Source organism: Crassostrea angulata, chromosome 2, assembly GCF_025612915.1.
Source record: "Crassostrea angulata isolate pt1a10 chromosome 2, ASM2561291v2, whole genome shotgun sequence".
In the NCBI taxonomy this organism is placed as follows: domain Eukaryota; kingdom Metazoa; phylum Mollusca; class Bivalvia; order Ostreida; family Ostreidae; genus Magallana; species Magallana angulata.
Genome location: NC_069112.1, coordinates 24327589 through 24344374, shown reverse-complemented (window position 1 = coordinate 24344374; position 16786 = coordinate 24327589). Strand labels below are relative to the sequence as shown.

General features: G+C 40.2%; 2 protein-coding genes and 1 pseudogene across 2 annotated transcripts; all 3 read right to left on the bottom strand.

The window, feature by feature from the left end:
* Window positions 1–2005: 2005 nt before the first annotated feature.
* LOC128174056 (uncharacterized) lies at window positions 2006–3777 on the bottom strand (annotated as a pseudogene).
* A 299-nt stretch (window positions 3778–4076) lies between these two features.
* On the bottom strand, window positions 4077–11326 carry LOC128174055 (uncharacterized). Its single transcript, XM_052839693.1, has 3 exons — window positions 11163–11326; window positions 4714–10622; window positions 4077–4173 (listed from the first exon to the last, which is right to left on the bottom strand). Exon 2 carries the CDS (start codon window positions 10495–10497, stop codon window positions 4984–4986), a length of 5514 nt encoding a protein of 1837 aa, XP_052695653.1. The 5' UTR covers window positions 10498–10622; window positions 11163–11326; the 3' UTR covers window positions 4077–4173; window positions 4714–4983.
* Window positions 11327–12550: 1224 nt separating this feature from the next.
* Window positions 12551–13492, bottom strand: LOC128174054 (uncharacterized). The gene has a single exon (XM_052839692.1). It carries the CDS (start codon window positions 13490–13492, stop codon window positions 12551–12553), a length of 942 nt encoding a protein of 313 aa, XP_052695652.1.
* Between the last annotated feature and the right edge of the window lie 3294 nt (window positions 13493–16786).

The window sequence follows — 16786 nt, the reverse complement described above, 5'->3', positions numbered from 1 at the left end:
ACTCAAGCCTGTCTGGTGTATTAGTATCATAAGACACATCATCCATGCAAGTTTGGTGAAGTACGGACCAGCAGTAACTTAGATATTGCTATTTAAGGCACCTGCAACAAAAACGTTAACCTGCTCAAAAAACTTTAACCTCCTCCAGCATCTGAATGTTAGGAACCAGATTCAGTAGGTCCAGATGCATCCTCCATGTAACTTTGGTGAAGAGAGGACAAGTAATAGCTTAGATACAGGAGCTGCAACTACCGGTAAAACTTTAACCAGCACCGAACGCCTACGGGGGTGTAGCATATGCTCCCATTGACTTCGTCTCGGTGAGCTAAAAAGCGCGAAGATTCGAAGGCGAGGGTGCGAAGTTGCAAAGGCGAAGAAGCGGTAGTAGTATCACTTCTTTGCCTTCGCAACTTACCACTTTCGTCTTCGCATCTTCGCATCTTCGCGCTTCGCCATCACATCTTCTATATTCTTCATATTGTTCATGAATTATACTTGCATTGAGGATTTCCGCAATACAAACTGCTGGGTATACAAGTTCATCAACCAGAATTAATGATTTAACCAAAATTATGAAAAGTTTACTCTACTTTTAGGCATTATAACCAAGCTGACGTTAGAGCCATTACGCCAGCAGAGGTTAACGGCCAATAAGGAAAATCGTCAAAGTACTGAGAGTACTCGTACAGAAAATATATTTTACTTTATCCTCGACATACTTTAGTAAGTTTATTTAATATCAAGATGATTAATGCATCAATAGTTTGTATGAGCATTGGTAACGTTGGATACAATAAAGATCGTGTGATCAAAATCAAGCGGGATATATACCCCTAACATGGGTCCCAACCTCTTATCAACGCTTTTAGAAACAATCTTTTCTTATTATAATCGATCAGTGTTTATTATCTATTAAGATTTACTATAGTCAGGTACTCTTCACAAATTTGCTCTAAAAGAATAAAGTCTATCCATGATCACCATTACAACAAATGTTTAGAATATTGATGTTCATGTATTACGTAGAAGAAAACAAAACTAACGCAGAATGCTTTTGTAAAAAATCACTTTCCCCAAGAAATGTAATTAAGAAGTATTCATATTCCTATGTTACCTGTCCCCTTAGTCTTTTTCCATAAAGATATATACATGTATCATTCTTCGATTGACAATTCATTCACCCATGAATATTGCTTATATTATTACAACAATTATTCTTTCATGATTATTGTTTGTTAATTATCACACAATATCCTCATTGTGTATGAATTTTTCTTTATATGCGCCATTTCCCGTCGTTTGTCGACGAGAGAAGTAACGTAACTGTTAACAATCAATTTGTGGCAATGTAAGAGTGTTTTGCGTGTGCTTGCTGCGGATAGGAAAAACTATATACAGCGATTTATTTACAAGATCGGTGTTTATAACTTCAAAATAAGTTGAACAGAGTGAAAAAGTAAAGTAATTTCAAAGTCATATCTTGGATACGGGGTAACCAATTTCTATTCATGTTTACGGGGCGGGGGGTCATTTTTTATGGGGGTCATTTTCCTTCATGTTTAACATGAAGAAAAATAACCCCTGGGTCTTTTTTCTTCAGAAAAATCCAATTATTCTTCAGCTAGGGGGGTCATTATTCTACGTAGAAAAATGACCCCCGGTCATAATTCTACGGGGGTCATTATACTTCATTACACCGCCACGAGACTATGCACAGCATAGTCTGCGCCACCAGTAGAGCTACACCCATGAATGAGGGCTATAGGTTGAGATTAATCACTATATACCATTAAGCTATTACAAATTAAAAAGCGAGATCAAAGCACGAGGGCAGGGAATATTAATGCCCAAAGGCATAAAAGTATAAGACAGCTGCTTGTTATAGGAGTAAAAAGGTGCCCTTGATTGAAATGATAAAGTAACAACAATGCTGTTCATTAATAGTTATATGGTCTGCAAATTGAATTGACCAAGTAAGAAAAAACACATTTTTTTTAATCTCAACTCAACATGACTGAGACCGAGTGGACTAGGTGAAATAACAACAACATAAAGTCACCGTCAAGTGTGACTAACTATGACCCAATTAGTCATAGCGCAGCCATGGCCCCTCTTCCCCTACTCTAGGCGACGCAAACACAGTCGGGTTGGACAAGAATGTTTGTAGTGCGTGTTGCAAGCTGTACAGAAATAAATCATTGCCCAGGCCAGAAAGATGTACTTTGTCTGTGGCAAACAAACCAGGGCTATCAATGCGCGGCTCTGGAAATCTTATTTATTTACTACCCAACCTTTTAAGTGCGGATGCAACAGCCTTATTTGTTCGCTTCCTTACCTCTTCTAAAGCTACTGGGTTCCTCCCACCCCTCCATACACCCCTGGGCAGAATCTGGGACCAAACTAAAGTTGTGGATGGCATCAGTCTAGAAAGTTTTTCCAAGGTTTTGATAATACTAAATCTCAGTTCAATTGATTTAGCCCCGTTTTGCATAGGGATATTATTGCCTCCGCAATGTATGACCAAAATTTGAGGTGGATCTTCTACCTTAAGCAATGTCTTAATCTTAGAGTAAAGTTGACTCCACCTCATGCCCCCTTTGCCCTGCCAGAAAATGGATGCCTTGTGTCTATCTAGCTGTAAATCAGTGCCCCGGCAAGACTTTCTCGCATGACAAAAAGCATGTTTAATGATGGATGACCCAACAATCCAGATTCTTGTATGATCTAAAAAGTATTATTTTTTTTTTACATAGTAACTATTACATGTAAATAAAAACATGAGAGAAGGTTGTCACCTTCAATACCTTAACATTTTTGTCTTACTGTCTTATATAATTAAACAAGCAAGAAGATTTCCATCTACCCTCAATTGCAATAGACTGCTGACTTGCTCCTGACGCCCAAGCATTAGATGCTGCACCAATACGGAATGAATGTGTCTTGTACAACCTAGTGTCTAAACCTTATTTCTCTAGTAACATGTTGAAAACTGATACTACCTGGTATCTAGTCACCGGACTTCCTGAAATATGACAAAACAATGACACTTCGGCCTCAACTGTAAATATAACCTAAAACAGGACACAGGACAAACAGTCTTATGTGTAGACTTAAGTTGAATAGCAGCCCCCCTACCCGCCTGATCAGTCTTTGAGTGATGAAGTACAATTTTAATTGTGTTGTCCAGTGGTGAATATGACACATTTTGCACTTGGATAGGATGCCCCACATCCTGCTTTGTGTTTTGTACTAACCCAAAGAATGCTGTAACAAATATAGTTGTAAAAAGTGTAGATTCATAATATGAATGGCAGATGCTTGGGAGGGTCTGTACCATGGTGGTTAAAATCTGCAAGGTAATTGGTTTTCTAGTGTCATGGTGGGGAATTGCTGCGGCTCAGGCCCAGCAACACTTTCTTAAAAACTTTTTAAGTAAAAATATTGGGTCCTGTCTGGAAAGCCATGTAATTTACAGTGGTTAGAAATACCTGCAATATATGTTGTAATTGTGTTGGCTGAAAATTTCTGCAGTGATAGATATGACACAAAATTGACTAAATCTGACTGAGATGGGGGCCAAACTGGCCGACTTTGATAGACTCGACAAAACAAATGGAATGCATTTACTGCAGTAACATATAGTTTGCAGGTATTGTTTGTCAAAGCATAACCCAGAAGCTCCTGGGATCTAAGCTGTAAATCATGTGCAGAAATGATGCAGGAATTGCTGATGGCTGGCTGTTTGCTCCTGGAAAACTGGCATTGAATCAATTCCATTGCTGTCGGAAAAGAGAATCTGCTTTAACATTGTATATCTTTACAATATGCTTACCTTTAAACTGAATATTAAGCATCAGACCTTGCAAAACTAATTGCCTTAGCAAATATATGACTCTTTTGGACTTTGAGGTATTACAATTGAGAATTGAAACTAAGGCTTCATTATCGGTATGAATTATTAGCCGTTTACCAGACAGATCGATGCTTCAAATTGCAAAGGCCATAGTTATACATGTAGGAACTAGCTCTAAAATGTTATGTCCGAGAAGATATCTGATGCCTTCCAATGGTGTAGCTGCCCAGACGCAGCCAAGCTAAACCCAGATTAGACAGTTCAAAAACACCAGGGTTCTGGCAGACCAGTTTATTATGTCTAATGGAAATGGTAAAAAGCTGAAACAAACATAAAAACAGGAATTACACAGGTGTCACAAAATCAACATTATTTCTTGAACACACATGTACAGATGTAAACGTATGTGAAGGGAGCCGTGTATATAATAAACATCGAATTACTATGCTTCTTACGAGAATATATGACACAAGTCAGTAGAGTACTGTTATGTAGATACAATATACAAGACTCAAGATCAAGTACTATGTAGACTGACGATTAACGTATAAAAATGCTATAAATTTGACCCAACAACATCAAACTGACACTCTCCAGAACTGTCATAGAATAAGAAGCAATATTCAGTTATATTCATTCAATTCTGTCATTGATAAATGCTTAATATAACATGTTTTTATGAAAGGATTAGAGGCACTAACACTTGGCGCGAAAATAAAACAGTAAACAATTTTCCCTACATATTGTCGAAAATATCAATATATTCTGTACTTTCACTTCATAAATGATAAGCTTATTTCATGTATGCAAATAATCATATGTGTACAATCATATGCACGAAATAAAAGGTTAGAACTTACATCGTGGCACCGAAACATCTACCAAACTCAAGCGACCATGCTCACAGAACCGGAAACGTACTAATAACAATGCGGGGCACACTAATTGCCTAAAATAACCCAAAAATACGGGTGATGCTAATCGCCGCAGCATCAGAAAATACATTCAATACAAAATCAATGCACGTTACACAACACTCCCCGTCTGATATTAATAATATCACCTAATATCAACAAATAAACAAGAAAATGTAATGTTTCTATTACACATGCATACAATACAGAACATGTTCATTCACTTTCACAATCTTTCCTGCAAAGTAACACAATGTCACTTGTGGGTCGAGTAAATGTTCTCTTGTCACTGCCGACGCGCACATCAACCTTGCGAACGCGATTATCGGAACTTGGATGAGCTTTGACGATTCTTCCGACTGGCCATTCGTTACGGTATGTAGATTTATCGGCGAGAAGCACGACATCACCCTCTTGGAGATTCTTAGACTCTTGTTTCCACTTGGAACGCACTTGAAGAGATGGAAGGTATTCAACTCGCCAACGAGCCCAAAACTGATCTGCTAAGTACTGCACACACCTCCACTGTTTCTTGTATATGTCCTTCTTATTGAAGTCGTCCAGCTGAAATGATCTCACTGTCTGATCAGTCTTCATAGTAAGAAGCATTGCTGGGGTAAGTGGACATGGACATTCAGGGTCGTAAGACATAGGTGTGAGGGGTCTAGCATTCACGATGGATGAAACTTCTGCCATAAGTGTCGCAAGTACGTCGTGCGTCAGGTTCTTCACACCCAGCAAGAGAGAATCCAGTATGCGTCTTGCCACTCCTATCATTCTCTCCCATGCCCCTCCCATATGTGAGGCATGAGGTGGATTAAAAACCCAGTTGATGCTGTGATCAATAAGGTACCTCTGTATGGGTCTGTCATCTACTCTGATGACATTCGCGTTCAAGTCCTTAGTAGAGCCAACAAAGTTTGTCCCTTGATCAGAGTGAATAATTTTCACTTCCCCTCTCACTGCACAAAATCGTCTAAGAGCATTGATGAAACTGGAAGACGACATCTCCTCTAACAGTTCAATGTGCACAGCGCGCACAACGAGGCAAGTGAACAGTAGGGCCCATCGCTTTGAGTTGACTTCTCCTCCGCGAGTCTTACGGGTGGCTATTGTCCACGGACCAAAGACATCTATCCCAATGTAAGTGAATGGGGGTGCTGGGTCCAAACGATCAAATGGAAGGTCAGCCATCTTCTGCTCCTCACGACGTCCTCGCAGTTTTCGACATTTCACACAGTGATGAATACAGGAATTCACAAACCTTCGTCCACCAATCAACCAAAATCCTGCACTTCTGACAGCCGCTTCAGTCAATTGACGCCCTTGGTGACTGATTTTTTCATGAAAATGACGGACGATCAAGACGGAAATGTGATGTTTTGGAATGATGACAGGGTTTGTCTGCAGCATGGACAGTTTTGACTCCCGTATGCGTCCACCAACACGAAGAAGTCCGTCGTCATCCAGGTAAGGAGAGAGTTCCAAGATGGTGCTAGATCTCGGAAGTGGTAATTTATCTCTTATGGCTGCAATTTCCTTTGAGAAGTAATCTCTCTGGACTACTCTGATGACTGTTAGTTTGGCATCTTCTTCAGGTGTACGTGACTGACTCTTGGTTGCAATTTTTGAGCGAACGAATCCTATCAAGGTACGGAAGGCTCTGGTTAGACTTTTCCACGTCGAAAACTTCTCAAAGTGATCAGACAGTGGACGGGTTTTCTCTGCAACATGATCCACTAAATCGGTTTTCAGAGTTCTAATCTCCTTGTCCTCGTCAGGGTCAACTAATGGAAACTCCTGGTAACTTTCCTCTGCTTGTCTGGAGAATGAACCACTAGGACCATTTAGCCACTTGCTCTCTTGCAGACTTCCAGCTGAAATGGATCTTGTGGGCTCATCTGCTGGATTCTGTGCGGTCGGTACGTATCCCCACTGTTCAGGACTTGATGACTTCCGTATCCTGTCAACACGGTTCCTGACGTACGTGTAAAACCGCTTGGTCTCGTTTCCAATATAACCTAAGACGACCTTGCTATCAGTAAAGAATTTCACTTGACGAAATTCTACTTCCAGTTCATCCATGATGACGTCATAAATTTCCGTTCCTAGAACAGCAGCACACAGCTCGAGACGAGGGATGGTATGGCCATGTTTAGGAGCTACCTTGGTCTTTCCAAGTAAAAATCCAAAATGACGTTTACTGCTGTTGTCGACAGTGACAATGTAAGCCACTGCAGCGATAGCCAATTCAGAAGCGTCTGTGAAGATAAACAAGTCCCTGTCAGATGATGCATCCATCGAGTAAGTTCTAGGGATGTTCACTCCTTCTAATGAGCCTAGGTCATTCTTCCAGAGTTGGAATTTGCTGCGAAATTCCTCAGGTAGTGGTTGGTCCCAATCTAATGGCTGGTTCATAGCCTCTCGAAGGAGTAACTTTCCTGCAATGGTGACAGGCATAGCAAATCCTAAGGGGTCATACAGTCCGTTTATGGTAGACAGCACACCACGTCGCGTAAATGGTTTTTCATTTACAGTCACACGAAATGTAAAAGTGTCTCTCTCTAGATTCCAGGAAACTCCTAGACTCCGCTGGATTGGGAGATCATCATAATCAAAATCCAGCTCTGTTAAATCTTTCGCCAGATCATCTTTGTCGAATGCAGCAAGTACTTCACCGGAGTTTGAGCAAAGTTTATGTAGCCTCAGATTTCCCTCTTCTTGGAGAGACTTCATGGCCTTCTTGAGAAGCGTTGTTGCCTCTTCAGCTGATCTGTGTGATGAAAGTGCATCATCCACATAAAAGTTCTTGTAGATATACTCCTTGACATCAGCGCCCACGGTTTTCTCAGCTATATCTGCAGTCTTCCTCAACCCAAGTGCAGCCACAGCTGGACTTGGTCCATTGCCAAAAACATGCACCTTCATTCTATAATCCACCAGTGGTTTGGTTGTATCATTGTCCTCATACCATACAAAGCGTAAATAGTCTCTATGGGACGGGTGAACAAGAAAACTGTAAAACATCTGTTGAAGGTCAGCAATTACTGCAATCTTCTCTAAACGGAATCTCATAAGGACTCCTACTAAATTGTTCATGAGATTCGGTCCTGTCATAAGAACGTCGTTAAGAGAAATGCCTTGACATTTCGCAGATGAATCAAAAACCATCCTAATACGATCCTTCTTCTGGGGATGATAAACTCCGAATATGGGTAGGTACCAGTATTCTCGGTTGAGTTCAGGTTCAGGAGCTATCTCCGCGTGTCCATTCTTCAACAGTGCTTGCATAAATTCCAGAGCGTGTCGATGTTTCACCGGATCCTTGCGTAAAGAGATGTCAAAGTTCCTCGCTCGGTCCATTGCTTGATGACGGTTGTTTGGAAGAGGCGGACGAGAATGCTTGAAGGGTAAAGGTGCAACCCAGTTGTGATTCTTGTCTCGGGTCATCTCACGGTCCATGAGGTCTAGAAAATGCTGATCCTCTATAGATAATGACGGTTTGTTGTCATCCTTTGTTGTTCTAAATACTGAGTCTACATGTAGATAACTGTCACAAGGATCCAAGGCAGTAGGACGTCCGTTGAACTGAGTGTGTGTTTTCATAGAGTTCAAGTCATGAGGTAAGTGCTGGCCATCCAGACACGTCTCTCCAATGATCACCCATCCTAACTTAAGTCTCTGAGCATATGGTTGGCCTGCTTGTCCAATCTTCTGATCCAACACGTAGTGAGCGGGAGTCAGATCTCGTCCAATGAGAAGAGAGATTTTGGCCTTAGAGTCCAGTTCGGGTAGTTTACCAGCAATAGACTTGAGGTGCGGGTATCTAGCAGCTACCTCTGGTGTTGGGATTTCATTCCTGTTGTTTGGAATCATATCACACTCTGTCAAGGTAGGTAAAGCGAGTCGTTCCTTTCCACACAATGATGTCACAATGAAGCCGTCTGCGCGCCGTCCAGCAGTCATGACTTTCCCAGCACAGCTGTTAATACAGTATGGCTCTGCTTCAACCTTGATTTTGAAAAAATCTAAAAGTTCGCTACTGATCAAGGAAGCGTTACTTTGATCATCTATGATTGCATAGGTTCTAATCTTCACACTGTCTTTGTGTGACAATGTCACAAGCACAATCTTTGCACATGACTTTGCTGGACCTCCCTTGCAAATCTCAGTACAGCTTGACGACACTTCTGTCCGGTGCTCCCCGCCATGAGTCGACGCTACTTGGAATGGCTGTGAGGTCTCCAATGCAGGTGATGTTCTGAATATATGCATAGCTGTGGCATGTGTCATTTCGCCGCACTCTGAACACCGAATTTTTGCGTGACAATTTCTTCTGAGATGCTTGGCAGCGCAGCAACGAAAGCAAATTCCGTTTTGCTTCAAAAGAGTCTTGCGTTCTTCGAATGGCTTGTGACGAAATACACGGCACTCATCTAATGTGTGGTTTGTCTTATGAATGATGCATAGGACACGGTCATCTTCTGTTCCATTCGTAGAGCCCACCGTTGTCTTGGCTACCGACACTCTAGTATTTCTCACTGGCGGTCCATGACTGTAAGTGTTTGTATTTATATCGAAGTCAAAGCTTGGGTCGTTGAATACTTCGGCCATGTCATGCACAAAGTCGCAGAAGTATGTGAAGGGTGGGAATAGCACACTGTGTATACGCTTGTACATAGCGGCACGATCACGCCACTTATTCTGTAAGTTGGGTGGCAATTTGGTTACCGTGGGGTTGATTCCCATAGAAGTGTCATAGAAGCTTAAAAGTCCAGCGTACTCTGGTCTCTCCTTAACTGCCCTTATTTCAGACAGAATGTCAGAAAGTTCATACATTTTCCCCCTGTCCTTAACTGTCATCTTAGGGACAGAGTTCAGTTTCTTCTTGAGAGCCACTTCCACTTTCTCTGGAGAACCATAACGGCTGTCTAGGCGCTTCCAAGCTCTTTCCAGTGCTGTAACGGGCTTTCCAGCGTTTGCGACTTTTAAACTCTGTACTTGCTTGGATGATTCCTCTCCTGTCCACCGAAGTAACAAGTCTAGTTCTTCGGCCGGCGTGGCTTCGATTTCCCTTGTCACACTCTGAAAAGTGCACTTCCATGAAACATAGTGTTCCGATTTGTCATCGAACTTGTGAAACCTTGCTGTCAGTAAATCTCGCTTCACTAGATACTTTGCCAAGTCTGTAGCAACACACTGAGAATTGTTTGTCTCTATACGTTCACTGCGGATTTTGTTGTTAGGTTTTGGTTCCTGTTCCAGATCCTCTTGTGGCGGAACGATGGGTTCTTGATTCCTAACGTACTCTGCTGTTCTTTCCTGTGTCACTGAGTCACTTTCTGTAAGTTCATACGGAAAGTCCAAATCTTCATCTTCCTCTACTGCCTGTAATTGAGCTACAGCAATGGCTGCCTCCTTCTTCGCTGATAGCCTCCTTTCCGCTGCATCCAGTTTTGCTTTCTGTAGGATTGCGTTGGCTTCGTATGCCGCCTTTTCTTCTAACAACTTCGACTCCTCCTCTAGAAACTCCAATCGTTTCTTCGCGGTCTCCGCTGCTAACTTCTGCTGTAGACGCACTGAGCTCGCGCACGATCTGTGAGAGGACACAGAAGGTGCTGGGGACCTGACCTTTTGCTTGCTGGTCTTTGTGAGTTCCTGTAGTGAATCCATGGACGGGTGTTTCGGAATATTCACAGTAGAATCCGGTACGTCACCTCCTGTAGACATCGTCGGTAGTGGATCTTTTTACTGTAGCTGCCCAGACGCAGCCAAGCTAAACCCAGATTAGACAGTTCAAAAACACCAGGGTTCTGGCAGACCAGTTTATTATGTCTAATGGAAATGGTAAAAAGCTGAAACAAACATAAAAACAGGAATTACACAGGTGTCACAAAATCAACATTATTTCTTGAACACACATGTACAGATGTAAACGTATGTGAAGGGAGCCGTGTATATAATAAACATCGAATTACTATGCTTCTTACGAGAATATATGACACAAGTCAGTAGAGTACTGTTATGTAGATACAATATACAAGACTCAAGATCAAGTACTATGTAGACTGACGATTAACGTATAAAAATGCTATAAATTTGACCCAACAACATCAAACTGACACTCTCCAGAACTGTCATAGAATAAGAAGCAATATTCAGTTATATTCATTCAATTCTGTCATTGATAAATGCTTAATATAACATGTTTTTATGAAAGGATTAGAGGCACTAACACTTGGCGCGAAAATAAAACAGTAAACAATTTTCCCTACATATTGTCGAAAATATCAATATATTCTGTACTTTCACTTCATAAATGATAAGCTTATTTCATGTATGCAAATAATCATATGTGTACAATCATATGCACGAAATAAAAGGTTAGAACTTACATCGTGGCACCGAAACATCTACCAAACTCAAGCGACCATGCTCACAGAACCGGAAACGTACTAATAACAATGCGGGGCACACTAATTGCCTAAAATAACCCAAAAATACGGGTGATGCTAATCGCCGCAGCATCAGAAAATACATTCAATACAAAATCAATGCACGTTACACAACAAATGGTCCGGCCAACCCAAGTATGCCCAATGATGACCAAAAACCGCCCGCATCCTAAATCAGCATTACCTGCACTATCTGTATATTACTGGAGATCAAAATCATTTGACCAATGGATGTAACTCCATTGAAATTTTCCAAAAACATTAACCAAATGTCAATATCCCTTCTCATTTCCTCAGTAACCCTACGCCTGTGATAAGGACGCGACAGCCCACAGGATGCATCATTCAACCTTCTAACAAATGCCCTACCAGCTGGGATAGCACGAATACAGAAGTTCAGCAACCCAGTTAATGCTTATAGTTCTAGTAAAGTTCCTTTGTGTTTTTGTAAAATATGCAACAACTTGAACTTTAACTGCTGAATTTTGTCCGAGGGGATCTTAACAGTCATACTAGATGTGTTAATGTCTAAGCCAAGATACACTAGACAGTTTGCAGGACCAAGAGTTTTGTCTTCAGCTAATGGGACTCCTAACTCTCCACAAATTTCCTAAAAACACCCATCAGATAGGCACAGTCATGTGATCCAGCTTTTCCAGCTAGTAAAAAATCATCGAAATAATGCACTATGTTGTCACACCTTGAACTATCCCTAAATACCCATTCTAAAAATGTTAAAAATTTCTCGAAATGAGCACAGCTAACAGAGCAGCCAAATGGTAAACACTTGTCAATAAAAATCATGTCCTGTATCTTAAAACCTAACAACTCTAATTCAGACTTGTGAATCGGTAGAAATCTAAAGGCACTTTTAATATCAAGGCGAGCAATTTGTGCCCCGGGACCCAGATTAGGTAACATACAAAGGGCTTCATCAAAAGAGGAATATTTGACTGAACACAAACTTTTGTCAATAAAGTCATTAACACTAGATCCTGATGGGTATGATAGGTGGTGAATGAGTCGAAATGAGCCATCTTTTTTTAGGTACCATGCCCACCGGTGACAACCTTAGATTAGGAAGTGGTGAAAACACAAAGGGGCCCGCAACCCTCCCCAAAATTAGTTCCTTGTTGACGGCCTGCTTCACGCTGCAAACATAACTAAGATTTAAGGCTTTTAGCGTCTGATGCAACCCGTGGACCCTGGTAACCAAGCTTAAACCCATATGTAAAACCCTGTAATAATTCAAATCAGCTAGTTGATCTGGATAGTGAGCGAGATATTTACTTTAGTTTAGGACATTAACCGGAGAATGAGCAATGCTGCTAAGGTCTAAATTGGTGGGTTGCTTGGGGGGTAGGGGGGGGGGCTCTGGGACGCTGAGGTAGGGCAGGTCTAGCATAGGTGGATGTGGTTGACTGCATTCTAGGTAACTGAGAGTGCCAGGATGTTGAAACGCTGTTTGACCTGTAAGTTGAATCATAACCTAAACCGCGTTTGCATTTGATATAGGGGTGATTTAAGGAACACAAAATGCACTCATGCTTGTATTGACATACACTTTTGTTGCATTGACCTTTATAATTGAATTCATAACATCTAAGGGGGATGTTTTGTGTCACAGACCCTTGAAAAGCCAGAGGACTGTACATATATAAAAGCCACAATTCTTGGTCAACAACAGCAAATGACATATTTGGATTGCATTCTTTTTTCAAACTGAATTTTATGTCATAATCTCTCCAGCCGAGAGCTATTGCACAACTAGCCCCTAGCCTGATAGTATGCATATATTTGAATAAAGCTGTACTGTACTCAGGGTGTGCTAGGACATATATAGAGGCATAGACCAGAAGTGCATCAGTCCATACCTGAATATCTGTAATAACCTTGGGTTTGAATTTGGATGACAAGGTAATGTTGCCACCTTGCATAGAGAAGTATTTTGTATCGTCATTAGGATCAGATTCATTAGTGCGATCGACTAAAAGACCCAAGTTAACATAGTCGCCGTAAGCTATCTTTAGCTTAAGGTTATTGAAAATATTGTGCCCAAGGTCATTATGGAAACTTTGCACATGAGACTTTTGATTGTTACTTATGGCTAGTAGAATGTCAGTACCTGGATACTCTGCGGATGCATCCTGCGTCACCTCATTTTGGGGATGAGAGGTCTCTGCCCTACAAGACATGGCGGCAATCACTGACCGTGTCACCTCGTCCAACTGTTCCCTGTTCAGCGCTGGTGGTTGCTTTTGGGTCGACATGGTTTCCCTATTTAGGTTAGGTGAGGTGGGGAAATCAACCAGATTCCCACTATGCTGGGGACCAGATAGATCGACCAGATGCACACTATGCTGTGGAGCTGTCTGTTGCGACCCGCTTCCGGTCGCGCGGCTTTGCACGTGGTGCAGGCGGGGCCTCTCGAACCTTCCTTTTTGGCATAATTAACTCTTGAATTTTTTGAAGGATGACTGATGCAAGTACAAAACGACGTCATGGGTTTGGCTAATAGCCCAAAATTTAAGGCCGATGGTAAGGCTAATACCAGGAGGCGCAGGTTATTGTGGGAATAATAGTTGTGAAATACGTGCCTAGATTTACGAGTTGATAATAAAATAAAATGTTAATATGATGAAATCTGAATATGATTTCCCTTTGATAAATGGATTTAACTCTGATGAGTTAAATCGTATTAATAAATTAAGACTCCTAAAATAAGTGAATCAGCTGTTTTAAAAGTATCATGTACATAATTTTATCTCAGTCTTTGATATACGTAATGCAAAATTGCATTTAGCATTTGAAGAAATATGAATGAAATTCCTGAAAGAAAAAAAATAATCAAAAACTAGGAACATGTAACAAAACATGTAACAAAATAGTAGATGTTTCTTTAAAAACATTGCATGGCAGACTTAATGTTACACTCCTTCAGAGAACACCTTCAATACTACAGCGAAAATTGACTGCATTAACAACGTTCCTAATTTTTGGATTTTTTTCCCCGTAAATTCTTGAATGAATTTATACATGTCTATCTAGGCAAAAAACAGACTCAATAGAACCCTCTTTTTATCCTTATCAAAAATATTTCGCAAAATACTAGATTCACATTTAATATAGATTTCAATGTAATTCAAGGAACAAATTGAAGCAATTAATATTGAAAGGACCATTTTTTATGAGTGAAATATGTGATTATAATTTACACTACGGCCAACGCGGTTTGCGTATTTACCGCGAGTCCTCGTGGTGTGAAATTGATCGCAGTTTAGCACAGGTAGCTCAGGTAAAACCGCGCATCCTCGCGGTACGGCTTCTCACCTTGGCCACACCGTCGCGGTACTGTGAAACCAGTCCCAGGTGAAAACTATTGTTGTTTTTAACGCGAGTTACCTCCCCCAATTTCTTCTTATACGGGAAATATGATTGAGAGATTTAATAAATATTAATTCATATTCCTTTATTTTATAAAAGAAGTTGATTGTTACAATTTATTATTGTTTTAAAGAAGTGGGAGAAATAAAAAAAAATAAAGGTGTAATTATGCTAATACAGAACTTTGTATACTATTTTGTTTACTCGATGGCCTTACATATAAATTAATTTTGGCACATTCATCGCTGACAATTCTTGGTTATCAATTAATTTGATTGATAATTATATACCCGGTTAAAAACACTTCACCAAAATATCTTATTTCGCCTCGAGAAAGGGACGCTAATTAGCGTTTCATTTACAATCTTTCATATTTAATTCTTACCTTTAAAACATACCTTACACTTGGTTATTTCTCTTAAATACAATTCGTTTAATGAATAACAAAATACATGTAGATATAGAATGTTTTAAAGTGCACTCGCTTATCACCGCTGAGACCCGAGTTCTATCCCGCGATCGACATTAGTTGAATAAACATGCTGGTTGCCCGCTTGGACACGTGGGTTTTCTCCGGGCACTCCGGCTTTCTTCCACATCGATGACCCCCTCGCGCTAACATCCGTGCCAACGAAAGCTATTAATATAATTTATATAACTTGTTTATCAAACGTTTTAAAATAAAAAAAAAAGGTTCAATCAGTTTACGAAAACGCTAATGTTAAAAACGTGTGTATTTTAAAAATTGACTTTCCTATCCGATTTAGCAAAAGTGTGATGTTCAGTGGGTCGCCCAATATTTATATGTTTGTGGTTCAAAACCCGGGATTTAAAAATATGAATGATCATTATTCTGGGGTATCCATCACATGTTAAAATTTCGGAGTGTCAGTTGACCAACAGGGGAATGTAAATTGCGTAACATTACGTATACAGTATGTGTATATAGAATTTTGGTGGTTGCCGTCAGGGTGGGTGACCTGCAGCAATTAGTGTGACTAGGGGTCCGCTAAATTGAAGTGATGGTCCGTTCTTTGATCAAACAGCAAAATTTTCTTGATAGAATAATTTAATTTCAAACAAATGAAAATTTGTTTTTCAATTTAAATGAAAGGAAATTATTCTGCGTATTCATAACACAGTATTTACAAAATACATCCATCAAATTACTTTTTAATGTTATACTATACACTCGATTGAAATACAATTAACGAACAGACTATAATCAGGGTTAATCAGGAATGGAGAGAGTAATTGAAAACACAGCTAAAGTAAATTTTATATACACATCTAGTATTTGTACTTTTTAAAATGGTAAAAATGTGATTGTTTGAATGAATGTAAGTTTTGAATCATTATGGAAATCATATGAACAAAGATGTGTGTTTGTGTGCATAAGTACAAAAAATCTTCTTTACGCGATATGTGGTATATCATTTATTCCACTAGCCATGTAAAAATTAAGAAAGTTTTTAATTTCAATTTTCTTAGAATTTTATATATTTTGATTTTGGAGAGAGAGAGAGAGAGAGAGAGAGAGAGAGAGAGAGAGAGAGAGAGAGAGAGTTGTCTCAACTTCTCACGGCACGTGGTCAGAGCACGGGTGCTGTCACAGACAGGAAGTGTTATGTAATAGTTATACACACCCGTGAACAGAGGGATAACTTTTCTATAAATTGTGCTGTACTTGTGATTTTCTATATACCTGTCTGAATCAGGCATTATTTTATCTCATGCAGTAAAGATAGAAGGCGCCTATGATCAGGGACTTTTATATCTACGTCCCTGGTATGATTTTTCTAAAAACGCCCGTTACGAAAACGTGTGCTATTATGTGCATTTCAATCAGAATGCCGTTACGGCTACATCTACTACATAGTTTAGCAGTTCACATAAAACATTAGTTATTTGAAATGATAGAGAGGGAGGGGGAGAGAGTCTCAACATTCAATAAAATTCTTTACGGCACGTGGTCAGAGCACGGGTGCTGCCATGGTCAGGAAGTGTTATGTAATAGTTACACACCCGTAAACACAGGGATGACTGATTGTCAATGTACCTGTCTGAATTATGCATTATTTGCTCGAAGTGAGTCTCCGATTCATATCTTCTACCCCCCAAAATTACCAAGTAAATCTACTCTCTTGATCTCTCAAAACCCTTGATCCCTCGAAGTCAAA